General features: G+C 51.1%; 1 protein-coding gene across 3 annotated transcripts in view; it reads left to right on the top strand.

The window, feature by feature from the left end:
- The window catches only part of LOC119967085 (tyrosine-protein kinase Fyn), a 316,569-nt gene that overhangs the window by 262,213 nt on the left and 34,064 nt on the right, over positions 1-20,292 (top strand). Inside the window, exons 6-9 of one of the 3 annotated variants that reach the window (XM_038799145.1) lie at positions 2,544-2,647; positions 9,069-9,218; positions 18,128-18,292; positions 18,753-18,908. In XM_038799145.1, the coding sequence (XP_038655073.1) occupies positions 2,544-2,647; positions 9,069-9,218; positions 18,128-18,292; positions 18,753-18,908 (575 nt within the window). The remainder of the gene's footprint in view (positions 1-2,543; positions 2,648-9,068; positions 9,219-18,127; positions 18,293-18,752; positions 18,909-20,292) is intronic. The other 2 variants (XM_038799144.1, XM_038799143.1) reach the window with 2 other exon arrangements.

Raw genomic sequence — 20,292 nt, forward strand, 5'->3', positions numbered from 1 at the left:
GGCCCAGTGGAGGCGGAGAGTTGCGGGTGGGCCTGATAACGAGATGCGAACGCGGTCACAAATATGCGCGGTGCTGCCGATTTGGAGAGGGGTGAGCATCGCGACTCAACGTCAAAATGGCGCCTGCCACGATTTTGACACGGGAGCTATTCTCCTCCCGATCATCGTTCCCGATTTCCGCATCGGGCAAGGGGGAATCCCGCCCAGGATGTCTCTTTTGTGGTGACCGTAAATTCAATTCAATTTGAATTGGTTTTTGGAGCAAGCAAGGCGGTGGATTAAGCGCTTGCCCTGTCTGCTCTGTGCATTGGCTTTGTACATCTAACAAAGAAATAAAAAATGTTCAAAAATCTCCTTCCTGGCATTGCTGGCAGACCTTGCCAGCTGAAATGCTATACCTTAATGACATATTACAACACCTCCCAAAGATTCTCCCTTCTCTAAATCTCTTCAAATTTTTTACCTCTTCAATGGTCCGAACATTTCCGTTATGTGGTTCGATGTGAAATGCTATTTCATGACTCGCCTGTGAAGCCTGTTGGGAGGTTTTACTGCATTGAAGACACTTTTTTCACCTGTTGGGCCTGCACACTGACATCTGGGTTCTCACGAGTCTCCTTGATGCCTTTCGGCCTTCCTTCCTGTGGATCACTGGTCAGATGGACACTGACACTGGGGGAGCAGTTGGGATAGTCAGGCATGATGCTGCCCTCTTCCAACAGGCTTTGAGGCTAATCTGAGTGCTTGGCCACAGAAGAGATCCAATTGTTGTACTCACTCAACCAGGCCGAGGCACATGACGGAGCAGAAGATCTCCATCCCAGCTGAACTCTCCGTCAGGCTATCAGCAAGGCAAAGGCACGAACGTCCGCCTTCACCCTGGTCTGCAGCCCCGGCAGCCCACCACCCTTAAAATGGCCACCAGCGGGCAAGGCACCAGATCAATGTTAAGAATCGCTGACATGGTGCAAAGGAAGGAGAGCCAAAAGCTTACCGTCCTTGAACACGGCCAGAACATTTGGGTATGGTTTGCGGGCCCATGAGAGCACCGCTCACACTTGTCCTCCACTCCTGCGAAGAACCCATTCTTCCTGGCCTTTGTTAGGATAGCCCTATGTACCACCCTGAGCTGAATCAGGCTGATCTGCGTGCAGGAAGAAGTGGAGTTCGCCCTACGGATGTCCTCATCCAAATAGGTTCCAGATTCGCCCTTCCACTGCACTCTCACCCAGTCCAATGAGGGCAGCATGGTAGCACAAGTGGATAGCACTGTGGCTTCACAGCGCCAGGGTCCCAGATTCGATTCCCTGCTGGGTCACTGTCTGTGCGGAGTCTGCATGTTCTCCCCGTGGCTGCATGAGTTTCCTCCGGGTGTTCCGGTTTCCTCCCACAGTCCAATGACGTGCAGGTTAGGTGGATTGGCCAAGCTAAATTGCCCGTAGTGACCAAAAAAGGTTAGGATAGGTTGGAAGCGAGGGCTTAAATGGGTCGGTGCAGACTCGATGGGCCGAATAGCCTCCTTCTGCACTCTATGTTCTATAATACTGTTTGCATTGACATAATCTGCCCGTAAATATTTGAAATGCTCCCCTCCCCACCTCCCCCACCCACACACTTCCCCAACAAGGAAGGTTGTGGCATCAAGGGAAATGTAGGGCAAGCCTTCTGGATAAAATTGCGGAATGGAAATAGTGGAACAAGTGTGCCCCTGTCGGTTGCAATTTCACCGAAAGCTCCTCCAAACTGGCAAACCGTCCGTCCAAGAACAGATCTCCAAAATACTCGAGGCCCTTTTCTTCCCACGACTTAAACATTGTGTCCAGACCCAACGGCACAAACAAATGATTGCTGTAGATAGGGGCCAACAATGACACGGCGCTCAGCTTGTAATGTTGCCTAAACTATTTCCATAAACTTAAAGTAGAGATCACCGCCGTGTTCGAGCAATGCCTCACTGGGGAGAACGGGAGCAAAGTCATTACCAAAGCCCATGTTATCATTACCATTCCATCGGGTCCCCATCATTTTTTCAAGATGAGCGAAAGTGCATTGGGCAATGAACCCTGAGCCAAAGAATCATTGAACATATCTACTATCAATGGCGCCAACTGGCCCGCAAACTTCTTGTAAAATTCGACGGGAAACCCATCCAGGCCAGAGGCCTTACCTGACATGTCCGATCCACTCCCCGGAAAAGAGATCCACGTTAAAAATCTTGAACACCACACCTTGACTTCCTTCAGGACAGAAGCCAAGCTGCCGCCCGAGTCTCCAATCTGCTCGATCTCCCGGGAAGCCGCCTGCCCCTGTTTGTTCTGACCTGTTGTGAACAAAATCCTTACTTGGGAGGATAATACAGCAGGGAAGCCCGCTAAGGACAGGCAACTTGGGGGCCAGTCACCTCACCAGCGGGTTTTAAAGGTGGAACAGAGAGGAGTCTGGGAGTGTCCTGAATCTTTTATTAAGCTCATCTGAATGGCTGAATATTTATGTTTATCTGTAGTGTTTCACAGCGTTTATCATAAAATCTTCTCTGTTAACAGGTGGTACTTTGGTAAACTTGGCCGCAAAGAGGCTGAGAGACAACTTCTGTCTGTGTGCAACCCAAGAGGAACCTTTCTCATTCGTGAAAGTGAAACGACCAAAGGTAAGGCATTTTCTCCCCTTGACAGGGTGCTGCCCATGCCACCACAGAGACCCGTCTACTGATTCCATTTTTAAATATTTATTGGCCCCCTCCACCCCAAGCTGAACTGCAGTTTTCATCTTATCCCTCCCATGCTGGAGGGCCTCCCGTCGGCCTGTCATTTGATGCAATCCCGCCTTCTGGTCATTTTGAGGAAAATCACCGCCGGGTGACTGTTTTCCCCACGCACCGTGGGGTTGCCACCCTTACTGGACCCTGAATCCGGGGTCCCAAATCAAAAGGCAAAAAATCCTCTCCAAACTGGGGCAGCACGGTAGCATGGTGGTTAGCATAAATGCTTCACAGCTCCAGGGTCCCAGGTTCGATTCCCGGCTGGGTCACTGTCTGTGCGGAGTCTGCACGTCCTCCCCGTGTGTGCGTGGGTTTCCTCCGGGTGCTCCGGTTTCCTCCCACAGTCCAAAGATGTGCGGGTTAGGTGGATTGGCCATGCTAAATTGCCCGTAGTGTCCTAAAAAGTAAGGTTAAGGGGGGGTTGTTGGGTTACGGGTATAGGGTGGATACGTGGGTTTGAGTAGGGTGATCATTGCTCGGCACAACATTGAGGGCCGAAGGGCCTGTTCTGTGCTGTACTGTTCTATGTTCTATGTTCTAATCATGAAATGCTGCATAAATCATTCTCTTCCCTTTATTTAAATAATATATATTCCCATGATTTAATTGGTAGAAAAAAAAATATTTATTTTCCTAGCTGTGACAGATCTACCTGGGGAAAATATGAAGCGTAGGACCTGGCTATAGCGAATGATGTGCCGACAAAACATTCTTCATAGCTGCCTCATTACTCTCCTGATCAAACCATAAGACGTAGGAACAGAATTAGGCCACTCGGCCCATCGAGTCTGCTCCGCCATTCAATCATAGCTGATATTTTTCTCATCCCCATTCTCCTGTACCTCTCCCCATAACCCCTGATCCCCTTATTAATCAAGAACCTATCTATCTCTGTCTTAAAGACACTCAGTGATTTGGCCTCCAAAACCTTCTGCGGCAAAGAGTTCCACAGATTCACCACCCTCTGGCTGAGGAAATTCCTCCTCATCTCTGTTTTAAAGCATCGTCCTCCCTTCAGTCTGAGACTGTGCCCTCAGATTCTAGTTTTTCCTCCTGGTGGGAACATCCTCTACATCCACTCTATCCAGGCCTCTCCGTATCCAATAAGTTTCAATAAGCTACCCTCTCATCATTCTAAAGTCCAACGAGTACAGACCCAGAGTCCTCAACTGATCCTCAATGGCTAGTTCCTCATTCCAGGGATCATTCTTGTGAACCTCCTCTGGACCCTTTCCAAGGCCAGCACATCCTTCCCTAGATACGAGGCCCAAAACTGCTCACAATATTCCAAATGGGGTCTGACCAGAGCCTTATACAGCCTCAGAAATACATCCCTGGTCTTGTATTCTAGCCCTCTTGACATGAATGTGAACGTTTCATTTGCTTTCCTAACTGTCGACTGAACCTGTTAACGTTAAGAGAATCGTGAACAAGGACTCCAAAGTCCCTTTGGTCTTCTGATTTCCTAAGTCTTTTCCCATTTAGAAAATAGTCTATGCCTCCATTTCTCCTTCCAAAGTGCATAACCTCACAATTTTCCATATTGTATTCCATCTGCCACTTCTTTGCCCACTCCCCTAGCCTGTCCAAGTCCTTCTGCAGCCCACCTCCTTCCTCAATACTACCTGTGCCTCTGCAGATCTTTGTATCATCTGCAAACTTAGCAACAGTGCCTTTAGTTCCTTCCTCCAGATCATTAATGTATATTGTGAAAAGTTGTGGTCCCAGCACAGACCCCTGAGGCACTCCACTAGTCACCGGCTGCCATCCTGAAAAAGACCCCTTTATCCCCACTCTCTGCCTTCTGCCAGTCAGCCAATCCTCTATCCATGCCAGGATCTTACCCTTAACACCATGGGCTCTTAACTTATTTCACAATCTCCTATGTGGCACTTTGTCAATGGCCTTCTGGAAATCTAAATAAATCACGTCCACTTTGTCTAACTTCCTTGTTACCTCCTGAAAGAACTCTAACAGATTTGTCAGACATGACCTCCCTTTGGCGAAGCCATGCTGACTCAGCCCTATTTTACCATGCACTTCCAAGTGCTTCGCAATCTCACCTTTAAATAAACAGCACCCCCACCATCAGTGGCAGTGAGAACTGCAGCATGTTTATCCATGGATGCCACATTGAGAAGACCATTCAGTGGGCTTCTTCTCCTGCAGACTGACCTTTTCAGTGACCTCCCCTTGATGAAGCCTCACTGACTCAGTCCTATTTTATCATGCATTTTCAAATACTCCGCAATCTCATCTTTAGCAGACAGGGCTAAACAGCTGGCTTGTAATGTAAAACAATGCCAGCAGGGCGGGTTCAATTCCCATGCCGGCCTCCCCGAACAGGCACCGGCATGTGGCGACTAGGGGCTTTTCACAGTAACTTCATTGAAGCCTACTCGTGACAATAAGCGATTATTATTATTAATAACGGACTCAAGTCTTACCATTGACCGAAGTCAGGCTAACTGGCCTATAATTTCCCGTCTTCTGCCTCCCTCCCTTCTTAAGCGGTGTTGTTACATTAGACACTTTCCAGTCCTCTGGAACCCTTCCTGCCTCCAGTCCTCTGGAACCCTTCCTGCCTCCAGTCCTCTGGAACCCTTCCTGCCTCCAGTCCTCTGGGACCCTTCCTGCCTCCAGTCCTCTGGGACCCTTCCTGCCTCCAGTGATTCCTGAAAGATCACCACCAATGCCTCCACAATCTCCTCAGCTATCACTTTCAGAACCCTGGGGTGTAGTCCATCCGGTCCAGGTGATTTATCCACCTTCAGACCTTCCAGTTTCCCCAGAACCTTCTCCTTGGTGATGGTGACGGCACTCACCCCTGCCCCCTGATTCTCCTGAAGTTCTAGTATCCCACTGGTGTCTTTCAGCTTCGGGGCTGGTTTAGCACACTGAGCTAAATCACTGGCTATTCAAGCAGGCCAGCAGCACGGATTCAATTCCCGTACCAGCCTCCCCGGACAGGCGCCAGAATGTGACAACTAGGGGCTTTTCACAGTAACTTCACTGAAGCCTACTCGTGACAATAAGCGATTTCATTTTTTCATTTCATTTTCATTTCATTTCACTGTGAAGTCTGATGCAAACTATTCAGTTCCTCTGCCATTTCTTTGTTTGCTATTATTGCTTCTGCAGCCTCATTTTCCAGTGTCCAATGTCTATTTTTGCCTCTCTTACTTTTTTAATATGTTGGGGAAAAAAAACTCTTGCTATCTTCCTTTATATTACTAGCTAGCTTGCACTCATATTTCATCTCCCCCCCCCCCCCCCCATTGCTTTTTTAGTTGTCCTCTGCTCACTTTTAAAGGCTTTCCAATCCTTTGGCTTCCCACTAATTCTTGCCACTTTGTACGCTTTTTCTTTTGCTTGTATGCTGTCCTTGACTTCCTTCATCAGCCATGGATGCCTCGTCCTCCCCTTAGCATTTTTCCTGCTTCATGGGGTGAATTTCTGTTGTGTCTCCCGAATAACCGCAAAATCTCCTGCCATTGCTGTTCCACTGTCTTCCCTGCTAGGCTCCTTCTCCAATCAACTCTGGCCAGCTCCTCCCTCGTCATGTAATTACCCTTATTTAATTGTAATACTATTACATCTGATTCCAGCTTCTCCCTCTCAAACTGCAGAGTAAATTCTATTATAAGAACAAAACATAAGAACTAGGAGCAGGATTATGCCACCTGGCCCCTCGAGCCTGCTCCACTGTTCAATGAGATCATGGCTGATCTTTTTGTGGACTCAGCTCCACTTACCCGCCCGCTCACCATAACCCTTAATTCCTTTACTGTTCAAAAATCTATCTATCTTTGACTTAAAAACATTCAACGAGGTTGCCTCAAATGCTCCACTAGGCACCGATATTCAACCATTTGGTGAAGAAGTCCCTCCTCAACTCGGTCCTAAATCTGCACCCCTTTTTTTTTGAGATTATGCCCCCTAGTTCTAGTTTCACCCACCAGTGGAAACAACCTCCCTGCTTCTATCTTAACTATTCCCATCATAATTTTATATGTTGCTATAAGATTCCCCCTCATTCTTCTAAATTCCAATGAGTATTGTGGTCACTGCTCCCTCAGGGTTTCTTCACCTTAAGTTCCCTATTGAAGCCTGCCTCATCACTCATCGCCAAATCCAGAATTGCTTCTGCCCAAGTGGGCTCTGTCACAAGCTGCTCCAAAAAACTATCCTGTAGACATTCCACAAATTCCTTTTCTTGGGACCTGCTATCAGACTGATTTTCCCAGTCCACCTGCGTATTGAAGTACAATGATTATTGTAATATTGCCTTTTTTCTTTTTTTAATTTTAGAGTACCCAATTCTTTTTTTCCAATGAAGTAGCAATTTAGTGAGCCCAATCCACCTACCCTACACATCTTTTTGAATTGTGGGGGTGAGACCCACGCAGACACTGGGAGAATGTGCAAACTCTACACGGACAGAGACCTGGGGCCGGGATCGAACCTGGGACCTCAGCACCGCGAGGCAGCAGTGCTAACCACTGCGCCACCGTGCTGTCCACTTAATAGTGCCTTTCTTATATGCCTTTTCTATCTCCTTTTCATTGAGTTGCCTCTCCTGTAACGCTGGGTGTGAACATTTGCCCCAAACCCTCAGTCAGGAACACGATCGCTCACTCCCATTAGCCACACCAAAATTGCAAATCAGTGCAACATTCTGAATTCTTTTTTTAGTAATCATTGTTTCTTCAACTCTTGCACTGGGACTGCAACTTCTAAATTTAATCATAGTCTGGCCGTATTCTTAACCACTGACATCAGATCGCTGCCTCTGCCACTTCCTAAACGTTACCTCATGCACGGGACTGAACTTCCTGCAAGGTACCTGCCTGCCCTAGCCCGGAACTCACTGTTTCTCTTGCTCCAGTCTTATCTGCCCTTATATCCTGCCTGCACCCACCTCATCCTGCTCTATTAACCCAATTCCGATTACATTGCTGACAAGCCAGCCTCCCTTCCTGACTCCTATCTTAATTTTTATGAAGAAAGATTCTCTTCCCTTGGGTACCGTTCCGCTCCCCTTTCTTTTTTTAAATAAATTTAGGAGTTGCAAATCATTTTTTTTTTCCAATTAAGGAGCATTTTAGCGTGGCCAATCCACCCAGTCTGCAAGTCTTTGGGTTGTGGGGGTGAGACCCAGGCAAACACGGGGAGAATGTGAAAACTCCACATGGACAGTGGCCCGGGGCCGGGATTGAACCAGGGTCCTCGGCGCTGCGAGGCAGCAGTGCTAACCACTGTGCCACCGTGCCGCCCGATGCTCCCCTTTCAAACCATTCCTCATTGGCCCTCTCTTCAGGAGAAAAAACAGCCCTTGGCCTCCAATTTTCCACCTTCCATTGACTTGATGTCATCCAAAGCTCTGTCACCTGTGCTCACACCAAGGGTTAATTTTACACCTAGGCCTGTAAGTCACTGGAGGGAGCCTGCCCTCCGCTGACCCGCCAAGGCCAGGATCTGATCTTACAGCTGTCAGGCAATTATCTGCGTAAACTACTGGGCAATCAAATAGCCAATGCCTTTCCAACCCCAGCAGCGCCAAATGGGAGCAGTGGCCACTGCTGGGACTGCAGACCGTCCCTGGTGTTCTCTTTTACGAGTTGCCTCGGCTGATTAATTCGCCACCACAGGCGCCTATCAGTGAGTGGGCTGTCGAGGAAATGAGCGGTCTGATTAGAATCCCCGGAGCACTGAACAACCAGAGCTTGCAACAACTAAAAAGTTGTTCATGTAAACCCGTTACTATTCATAGCTAGAATTCACGTAGCACCGATTATGCGCTCACGTGGGCAGCACAGTGGCGCAGTGGTTGGCATTGCTGGCTCACGGCGCCGAGGTCCCAGGTTCGATCCCGGCTCTGGGTCACCGTAGAGTTTGCACATTCTCTCCGTGTTTGGGTGGGTTTCGCCCCCACAACCCAAAGATGTGCAGGGTAGGTGGGTTGGCCATGATAAATTGCCCCTTGGAAAAATGGGTAGAACTGGGTAATCTAAATTTATTGAAAAAAAATTATGCGCTCACGTGCTTGTGTAAGGCAGGAACTCCAGACACGAGCTCAGGAATAAAACCAAGATCGGTGTCATCAGCTGTTGCTGGAAGACAGTCTGGTAAATGGCAACTTTAGCCCCTGTGGATTTTCTCCCCTCCCCCGGATCGGAGAGAGACTGACCTTGCATGAGGGGCCTTTCTAGGTGATCAGCCCGTCATTGTGATTATAAAAGACATTGTGGAACGTGATTCTGTGCATCACTGCGCCAAGTAATGGCGCCATGTCGTTTGCTACATACAGGTGCCTTTTCTTTGTCAATACGAGACTGGGATGACACGAAAGGAGACCACGTTAAACACTATAAGATCCGCAAACTGGATAATGGTGGGTATTATATAACAACCCGAGCCCAGTTTGAAACGTTGCAGCAGTTGGTTCAGCATTATGCAGGTAAGCATTACTTCACCCGACGATCGTGGCCACGACAACATTGTAGTCAAATTTACTTATGGTGCATAAGGTGTTTCGTACACACATAAATAAATAAGTAAATTTTGAGTGTTGCTGAAAAAAGACATGAAGGTATTTGCATACTCGAGAGGGATGACCTGACTTCAGGAAACCAGGATGTTAGGATACTGATGAGAAATGTTAAAGGCGGGAAGCCATTTAATGAGTGGGTGTACAGGTCGCCTAACAGTAATCATGTGGTAGGGCATCGTACAAAGAATAAATAATGGGAGGCTGTCAGAAAGGTACAGCAAAAAGGTAGCCCAGAGGAGGAGTCCATGGGAGTGTTTTAGGGTCAGATTCTTGGAACAGGACGTTAGATTCTCAGCGTAGCCAAGTAAAGAACAGGCTACACTAGACTTGGGATTGGATTGGATTTGATTTATTGTCACGTGTACCGAGGAACAGTGAAAAGTACTGTTCTGCGTACAGTCCAAACAGATCGTTCCACACATGAAAAAAACATAGGACATACAACAGATACACAATGTAAAGAAATAGACACTGGCATCGGTTGAGCATATATGATTGTAGTGCTACTCGGAAGAGAAGATGTGTCGAGAAACGAAAGGGAAAATGCTGGAAAATCTCAGCAAGTCTGGCAGCATCTGTCGGGAGAGAAAAGAGCTAATGTTTCGAGTCCGATGACTCTTTGTCAAAGCTAACAGACAGAGTAGGAAATATTTATACTGTGGAGTGAGAATGAAAGATGAGGGAAACTGGGTGCTAATGGCCACAGATACCAAGGGGAAAGAGTGTTAATAGTAGTCTCCAGAGAGGACAAAAGACGTGAAAGGTCAAACAGCAGGGAAACTAACATCAGAGGATGAACTGTAGGTGTGACAGGAGGGGAGGGGGGAAGCAAAGAGGAGAAAGATGCAGGAAAGGTGGATAAGATTGGGGGGGGGGGGAAATTAAATGTATATTAAGAAAGAAAGAAATGGTAAAAGACATTTAAAATGAAATGACAACAAATGGGTCGAGGTGGGGCTGATCATCTGAAGTTGTTGAATTCGATGTTGAGACGGAAGGCTGTAGCGTGCCTAACTGGTAGATGAGATGTTGTTCCTCCAGTTTGCGTTGCGCTTCACTGGAACATTGCAGCAGGCCAGGAACAGACATGTGGGCATGGGAGCAGGGTCTTTTGTTAAAATGGCAAGCAACAGGAAGGTCAGTTTCCCTGGGTTTCTGTGGCTATGACCCATCTTTCATTCTCACTCCACAGTATAAATATTTCCCACTTTGTCTGTTAGCCTTGACAAAGAGTCATCGGACTCGAAACGTTAGCTCTTTTCTCTCCCTACAGATGCTGTCAGACTTGCTGAGATTTTCCAGCAATTTCCCTTTCGTTTCAGATTCCAGCATCCACAGTAATTTGCTTTTATTAAGATGTGTAGAGAGATCACACCTCAGTCCATAAGAGGGTCATTCAGGAGTCTGGTAACAGCGGGGAAGAAGCTGTTTTGGAATCTGTTAGAGCATGTTCTCAGACTTCTGTATCTCCTGCCCAGTGGTTGGAAGGGAGAATAACCTGGGTGGGAGGGGTCTTTGATTATGCTGTCCACTTTCCCAAGGCAGCGGGAGGTGTAGACAGAGTCTTCCCTGTATTGTGCAATGAGATGAGAGTCATTGATAACTTCATGATGAAGCAATGACCCTTGATCGCTGGGAGTAGCAGTGAAGCTTCCCCCGGGGGAAGAGCGATCATAACATGATTGAATTTTTCATCCAGTTTGAGGGAGAGAAGAGTCGGTCCAAAACTAGTATTTTAAACATAATTATAGGCTATTATGAGAGTAGGGAAGCAGCACTGGCTAAAATGAACGTTAAAGGATAGGTCAATAGAGATGCAATGGCAGACATTTTGAAGGGATATTTTAGGAATACTCAGAATAGATACAAATCGAAAGTGTAATGGCGCGAGAGTCTCTTATGGAACGTCACTTGGGTTCGGAGCTGTACTGTGGGAGGGACATGGATGGATGACACTGCCAAATATTGTGTCAAACCAATTTTATTGAATAATGATGGACATAATATGGCAATTAAAGTTGATAATATAAAAATGAAGAAGTGAAAAGCAATAAAGATAACTTTGCTGAAAGGAGAAAACACTTTGCACATTAAAAGAAAGGAAGAAAGACCACTTTACTTACATGCTATACTGCAAACGTTAAATCCAAGTTGGTCTGGTCACAACAGCTCCCCACAATGGTATGATTCCCCTTGGTTCATACATCAACAAGTATCTGAATGACCTTACTAGGGTGGCCACTGGTCAGTCTCTCCATTCCTGACCCCCCTTCCCATAGTCTTGAGTAGTTGACTATTCCAATCTGGCTGCAGCAGCCAATCCAGGAAGCAGTGTCCCTTTAGGTCACATTTCTGACTCAATTCCAGACCTTTGAGACGTCCCCTAGAACAATGGTCTGGTAAATATGAGTCCTTTTTAAATTACTTTCACAGGCACTGCACTATTCAAGCTGTTTACTCCATTTTGGAAACTTTTAATCACCAAGGAGGTACTATTTAGTAAATTATTGGAGCTGTGGGTCCTGATGGAGTTCATCCTTGGATCTTGGGCATGGTAGCACAGTGCTTAGCACTGTTGCTTCACAGCTCCAGAGTCCTGGGTTCACTGGTTTGGGTCACTGTCTGTGCGCAGTCTGCACGTTCTCCCCGTGTCTGCGTGGGTTTCCTCCGGGTGCTCCGGTTTCTTCCTACAAGTTCCGAAAGACGTGCTTGTTAGGTGAATTGGACATTCTGAATTCTCCCTCCGTGTACCCGAACAGGCGCCGGAATGTGGCAACGAGGGGCTTTGCACAGTAACTTCATTGCAGCATTAATGTAAGCCTACTTATGACAATAAAGATTATTATTATTATGGAAGAAGTGGCGAGGGAGATAGTCCATGGGTGGAATTCTCCGCAATGCCTGACACCATCGTGAAACCCGGAGTGTTTCACGACGGCGTCTGAGGCCGCTCCTTGCCCCCTATCTCCCCCCCCCCCCCCTCCCCCCCCCCCCCCGGGGGCTAGGAGCGGCGTGCCGTAAATCTCGGCCGCCGAGAATGACGCGGCCGGCGGCGCCTAATGACGTCAGCCGAGCATGCGCGGTTGCCGTCTTCCCCTCTGCTGCCCTGCAAGACGTGGCGGCTTGATCTTGCGGGGTGGCTGAGGGGAAAGAGTGCGTCTCTTGGAGACGCCGGCCCGACGATCGGTGGGCACCGATCGCGGGCCAGTCCCCGAGCACTGCCGTGGTGCTCAATCCCCTCTCCTCCCCCCCCACAAGCCACAAACTCACCTTTGGCGCGCTGTTCACACTGGCAGCGACTAGGTGTGGTTGCTGCCGGCGTAGACAGGTCGGGAATGGCAGGCCGCTCGGCCCATCCGGGTTGGAGAATCACTCTATTGTAACCCCTCTCTTCAAAAAGGAAGGGAGACTCAACATAGGAAATTAACGTCTGTCTTAGGAAAAATGTTAGAAGCCATTTTTTAAGCTGTTTCTCAGCTAACCCATCACTCTCTGACGAGTATGATTGTCAACCTAAGAAACTCTATGTTACTGGTCATGGGCTCTGTGCGTTCTTGCATGGCGAATGTACCCGATCCTAGAGCTGCATCTTCGACGGCACACTTAGCAGGTGTTTCCGGGAGGTGGGATCGGTTCTTGGACTCTAGACCACTAGTATTCCTCAGCCTCCTCTTACCATCGGGTGTCCTCTGAGAATTGAGCTCCTTCAATCAGAAGGTTTCTCCAAGTAGGTCTCCTGGGCAAGGGTCTCCCTTGACATCTATGTTCCATTTCTTGAGGTAAGCCTTCAGGGTGTCTTTGAAGCACTTCCTTTGTCGTCCTCTTGTTCAGGAGTCTTCCTTGAGCTGGGCGAAGGAGATTTGCTTTGTCGGTCAGGACTCTGACTTTGATATTTGTAATCGGAGAACTTTTTAATTATTACCAGACTGATATTTGCATAGCCATAGCTAGAAAATATTTGTTTTATTTGATTCCTGTGTTCGCACCTATTTTGCAGCAAGAAGGGGGCATTAACATTGAGAAAGCATGGGGCTACCCCATGTTCTTGGGAGGTCACTAGAGTTTCCACGGCTCAAAGTATGGGAAGCCCTGGTGTACAGGGGCGCGCTCCTTATTTCTGAAGGGATACAAATGTGATAGGGGCAGTTCAGGAAAGGTTTGCTAGATTCATTTGGGCGGGTTTTCTCTGAAGGAAGGTTGGACAGGCTAGGCTTTTATCCACCGGAGTTTAGAAGAGTAAAAGGCAACTTGATTGGAGCCTTTAAGATCCCGAGGGGTATTGACAGGGTGGATGCAGAGAGGATGCTTCCTCCTGTGGTAGAATCTAGAACTAGGGGGCACGGTTCAAAAATAAGGGGTTGCCGATTTTCAGAGAAACCTTTGAGAAGATCATGATACTTTGGAACTCTCTTCCTCAAAACGCAGTGGAAACAGAATCTTTGAATATTTTTAAGATAGCGAGACAGATGCTTGATAAACAAGGAGGTGAAAGGTTATTGGGGGTAGGAGGATGGTTAGAATTAGATTAGCCATGATCTTATTGAAAAACTGAGCTGGCTCAAGGGGCCGAGTGGCCGACTCCTGCCGCTAATTTGTAAGTGCATATGTCAAAGTTTTTTGTGTGTCACTCACCAGGGCAAATTACAAGAATACCAAACGTAAAGGGAACAACAATTTATACCGCGCGAGAAGAGAGTGCGGATTGGTTGGCAAGTGGACAGTACTCTCGTCTCGCGAGATATAAATTGTTCTCTCTTCCTGTGGTACTCCTGGGAGTTGATGAGTGAAAGACGAAAAACTTCAACAATGTCTTTTTTTCAGCAATAATCAAATTCTGTCCTACCAAACAACTATTTATACAAAGAAATTGCAGCAGCGTCCATCACAAATGCAAAAGTTTTCTCAAGTGTAAGAAATAATCGTCAAAAGAGGAACCGTACGATGCTTTTTAAATTGACTTAAAATTTACATTTGGAAACGCGTTGCAACTGCTTATGGAAGTTTTTTTAGCTCTTGGTGTAATTGTTGGTTTAATTTTTGAGATGAAATACGCTCAAAGTGGACACTTGTTCTGCAATAAGTAGATTTATTGTTGTGTGGAATACAAATGTGAGCTAGGACTGTTTACTATGTGTGTTTGAGCAGCTCGTTCCTCTGTTTTGTGTTGATTTCTTGTGATCGTTCATATGTGCATTGTAACTGCCGCTTTTCAAACAGCGGCTGCTAATTTTCTCACCTTCAAAAGGGGACCTGTTCCTTCTCTGTTCACTTGTTGCTTGCTCCCCACTGATCAGCTACCCAGTGGTTAAGCTGTTGTGCAGGCCAGGACCATCCCCTGTTCAATGCTGATTTTAGCTGATCGCCAAGGTTTTCTTTATTACCCACGAGCTAACTTGCTGTACAATAACATACCTTCACGCATGCCCCAATTTGAACAAACTACTGAAGGTGAAGAGGGAGAAAACCAACCGGGGTTCCCCTGCCTGACCGTCACAAATTGACTTCAGTGATATTCTATTTTCATATTCACGTTAGGTAGTTGGCACCCTCAGCAAACCCCCTTTTTTTTTATTTTGACACCGTTTTCAGACAGAATTTTGGTACGAACTCAACGTTTTCACAGTGTTGGTAATATTAGCTTCCGGAAGATTCTTCCCCAAGTCCCAACCCGACACTGGCCTGGGGTGTACACCAGATGTGGCCTCCGGGTCTGCCGTCCAGTTAAGGATGATGAGGGAGTTCCAAAGGCTGCAGGCACGATCTGGGGGCCCACAGCAGGTGCACACTCACCCCCCCCTCCCCCCCCACCCCGGTGCACACTCACCCCCCCCCCCCCCATCCCGGTGCACACTCACCCCTCACCCCCAGCCCGGTGCACACTCACCCCTCCCTTCCCCCCCCCCCCCCACCACGGTGCACACTCACCTCCCACCCCCAGCCCGGTGCACACTCACCACTCCCCCCCCCACCCCGGTGCACACTCACCCCCCACCCCCAGCCCGGTGCACACTCACACCCCCCCCTCCCCCCCCCACCCCGGTGCACACTCCCCCCCCACCCCAGCCCAGTGCACACTCACCCCTCCCCCCCCCCACCCCGGTGCACACACACCCACCCCCCCCCATCCCGGTGCACACACACGCCCCCCCCCACCCCCATTCCGGTGCACACTCACCCCCCCCTCCCCCCACCCCGGTGCACACTCACCCCTCCCCCCCCATCCCGGTGCACACTCAACCCCCCCACCCCGGTGCACACTCACCCCTCCCCCCCCATCCCGGGCACACTCAACACCCCCACCCCGGTGCACACTCACCACCCACTCCAGCCCGGTGCACACTCACCCCCCCCGCCCCCCCACCCCCAGCCCGGTGCACACTCACCCCCCCCCCCAACCCACACCCCGGTGCACTCTCACCCCCCCCCCCCACCCCCAGCCCGGTGCACACTCACCTCCCACCCCCAGCCCGGTGCACACTCACCCCTCCCCCCCACCCCGGTGCACACTCACCCCCCCACCCCCAGCCCGGTGCACACTCACACCCCCCCCCCCCCACCCCAGTGCACACTCACCCCTCACCCCCAGCCCGGTGCACACTCACACCCCCCCCCCCACCCCAGTGCACACTCACCCCTCACCCCCAGCCCGGTGCACACTCACCCCTCCCCCCCACCCCGGTGCACACTCACCCCCCAACCCCAGCCCGGTGCACACTCACCCCCCCCTTCCCCCCCCCCCACCCCGGTGCACACTCACCTCCCACCCCCAGCCCGGTGCACACTCACCCCTCCCCCCCACCCTGGTGCACACTCACCCCCCCACCCCCAGCCCGGTGCACACTCACACCCCCCCCCCCTCCCCCCCCACCCCGGTGCACACTCACCCCCCACCCCCAGCCCGGTGCACACTCACCCCTCCCCCCCCATCCCGGTGCACACTCAACCCCCCCCCCACCCCGGTGCACACTCACCACCCCACCCCCAGCCCGGTGCACACTCACCCCCCCCCTCCCCCCCCACCCCGGTGCACACTCACCCCCCACCCCCAGCCCGGTGCACACTCACCCCTCCCCCCCCATCCCGGTGCACACTCAACCCCCCCCCACCCCGGTGCACACTCACCACCCACTCCAGCCCGGTGCACACTCACCCCCCCACCCCCAACCCACACCCCGGTGCACTCTCACCCCCCCCACACCCCCAGCCTGGTGCACACTCACCACCCCACACCCCCAGCCCGGTGCACACTCACCCCCCCCCCCACCCCCAGCCCAGTGCACACTCACCCCCCACCCCCACCCCAGCCCGGTGCACACTCAACCCCCCCCCCCCAGCCCGGTGCACACTCACACCCCCCCCCACCCCCGATGCACTCTCAGCGGCCACCACCCGGGTGCCTCTCCCACCTGCAGCTCCATCCACGCGTTCTCGTTCACACACCCCCCGGCACGTGCTCTCTCCCCCCCCACCGTGCTCTCTCCCCCACGTTACCTCCCCCCCCTGCTCTCCCCCCCCGTGCTCTCCCCCCCCCACCGTGCTCTCCCCCCCCCACCGTGCTCTCTCCCCCCCACCGTGCTCTCCCCCCCCACCGTGCTCTCCCCCCCACCGTGCTCTCCCCCCCCCCCCCCACCGTGCTCTTCCCCCCCCACAGTGCTCTCCCCCCCCCACCGTGCTCTCCCCCCCGTGCTCTCCCCCCACGTTACCTCCCCCCGCACGTGCTCCCCCCCCCCACCGTGCTCTCCCCCCCTCGTTACCTCCCCCCCCTGCCCTCCCCCCCCGTGCTCTCCCCCCCCCCCACCGTGCTCTCCCCCCCCACCGTGCTCTCCCCCCCCACCGTGCTCTCCCCCCCCACCATGCTCTCCCCCCACCATGCTCTCCCCCCCCACCATGCTCTCCCCCCCCACCGTGCTCTCCCCCCCCACCGTGCTCTCCCCCCCCCACCGTGCTCTCCCCCCCAACCGTGCTCTTCCCCCCCCACCGTGCTCTCCCCTCCCACCGTGCTTTCCCCCCCACCGTGCTCTTCCCCCCCCCCCCACCGTGCTCTCCCCCCCCCACAGTGCTCTCCCCCCCCACCGTGCTCTCCCCCCGTGCTCTCCCCCCACGTTACCTCCCCCCGCACGTGCTCTCCCCCCCCACCGTGCTCTCTCCCCGCACGTGCTCTCCCCCCCACCCCGCACACCCTCTCCCTTCCCCCACGCAGCCGTTTCCCCCCTCCCCTATCCTCTGCTGTTCACTCTCACCCACCCCATCTTCTGCCATTTGCTCCCCCAGCCCATCTACTGCCGTTCGTGCCCACACCCCCCACACCTACCCCGCCACCCCCCCACCTACCCCGCCACCCCCCCCACCTACCCCACCACCCCCACCCTCCCCACCACCCCACCCCAGCACCCCGCCCACCCACCCCAGCACCCCCCCACCCACCCCAGCACCCCCCCACCCACCCCAGCACCCCCCCACCTACCCCCCCACCCCCCCCACCACCATCCCCACCCTCCCCACCTACCCCAGCACCCCCCCACCCACCCCACCACCCCCCCACCCTACCCCACCACCCCCCACACCCTACCCCACCACCTACCCCACCATGTCCCCCACCCCACCCCACCCCACCCCAGACTCTAAACCCCTCAGACCTATTAATTATAATGGAAACAGGTGCTTGCCAGTGAGATTATCTTGTTCCATTTTGCTCTTGTCAGTGTGATGGAAATCCCGTGCGATTTATTTGCTTGTCTCTTTTTCTCTCTCTCTCTCTCTCTCTCTGCGGTTTCTGTGCCATCATCTGTGCCGGCCCATCCCTCCGCCCGCTGCAGAACGAGCGGCGGGTCTCTGCTGTCGCTTGGTGGTTCCTTGCCATAAGGGGATGCCGCGGCTTGCTGATCTCTCGGTGAAAACCAAAGACGTGTGGGAAATCCCCCGGGAATCTCTGCAGTTAATCAAGAGGCTTGGAAATGGGCAGTTTGGGGAAGTCTGGATGGGTATGAAACTGGAGCTATTTTGTACCTCCTGCCAGAGGGGAGGGGGTGATGGGGTGGGGGCAGTGGGGTGTGTGCATGGTGCCTGTTTACACGAGGAGCGATGGAAGGCGGAAGGAGTTCACTGTGCGCATTCGGTCGAGTCCAGTCACAAATGTGGTTCACCAATTCACTCAAACCAACTGGAGTTTTGAGTGATCCATTGTCTGTTGACAAGGATCCACTCGCAGTTACCAATTCTGCCATTTCCAGGAGAACCTGGGTCTCATCTGAAAATGATTAAAGAGGGAAAAGTGTTCCTCGATCACCTTTTTTGAAGCAAGAGGAGTAAAAATTGGGCCGACTTAGAGAGTGACTCTGACTCGACATCGAGCTGCACTTTGACACTTCAGCTTCCATCCTCATGACTGCATGCGCTTCATTGAATTTTAAATCCTCTTCCCATTGCATCCATTCTCCGTAGAGACAGCTGATGGTTTGTGCTATAACTTAACAATGGTCTGTGCAAACATGATTCCGCAAACTGTTGGATTAGCTAAAGATTATTGGGAAATTGCACGGACTTCCCTAATCTTGGAGAAAAAGCTTGGGCATGGATGTTTCGCCGAGGTGTGGTATGGTAAGGTGCTCAGAAGCTTTCCTCTCTAATCTTAAGATCTGTTTCAAAAATTCACTCAAAAAAAATCTGTTGAAAAAAACAGAAGGCGGCCCAGTAATCAAAAGGTGGCCGGTATATTGAACAGTCACAGGTAACGTTACTTAATTGATGTTTGATCTGGAACATATTGTGCGTCATATGTCAAAGGGCAGTCGTTATAAGGAACACTGTTCTAAATCAAACAAACCCACTCCCAAATAGATGCCAACTTCCTTGATTGGGAGTCCAGACCACGGACGCATCACCTTTGAAGGGTGATGTCGGAAAGCGCGCACACTCACAAACACACACATGACACATGATGCACAACACATGCCACTCACCCACATGCCACCCACACACGATCGGCATGTGCACACATGCACCCACACACACCCATGCACATATACCCTCACACATACACCCACCCACACACACACTCACAACATACATGACGCACACACATGAGACATGATACACAACATATGCTACTCACCCACACGCCACCCACACACATCCAGCATGCACAGCTGGCACATGACACCTGTGCGTGCACATATATATACACTCATCTGGGTCACACACACTCATATCTATATATATATATATATATACACACACACATACCCACACACACATGCACCCACACCCACCCACGCACGCACCTACCCACACACACGCACCCACCCACCCACACACATACACACACACCCACCCACACACACACATACACCCACACACACATACACCCACACACACATACACCCACACACATATACACCCACACACATATACACCCACACATATACACCCACACATATACACCCACACATATACACCCACACATATACACCCACACATATACACACATTATATTGAAAATCTCAAACTCTCACCCAAAATGCAGTTGGGGCTGTGCATCAATTGAAAATTTCAACACTGAGATTGATGGGTTTTTAATCCATGAAGCTATGAGGGGAATATAGAAACAAAGGGGTTGAGATATCAACCATCATCTAATTGAATGAAAAAGCAGGTTTGAGGGGCTGACCCTTTGGCTTTGACTAGGCTGAGGTCCGGAGATCCAATTCCCTCTCGAAGTACCGAGCTGTTCAAACCGGTGCTGGGATTTTCCAGACTCTCCTCAGCAGTTGGTTTATTGTCAGTTCAGCTGCACGTTTATCTTGATGTGTTTTGGCATCCTGAGTCCAACTTGCTGCCACCAGCTTCATAGAGTGGGCCTCCATCCCATTGAGGTAGGCTTGCGGCGATCATTAGTCTGTGTTAATGCACATGACATCCAAGACAACACAGAGAGGAATTTCCCAGACTTCCGCCCCTCGCCCAACCCACCAGATTACCCTGG

Source organism: Scyliorhinus canicula, chromosome 6, assembly GCF_902713615.1.
Source record: "Scyliorhinus canicula chromosome 6, sScyCan1.1, whole genome shotgun sequence".
Lineage (NCBI taxonomy): Eukaryota > Metazoa > Chordata > Chondrichthyes > Carcharhiniformes > Scyliorhinidae > Scyliorhinus > Scyliorhinus canicula.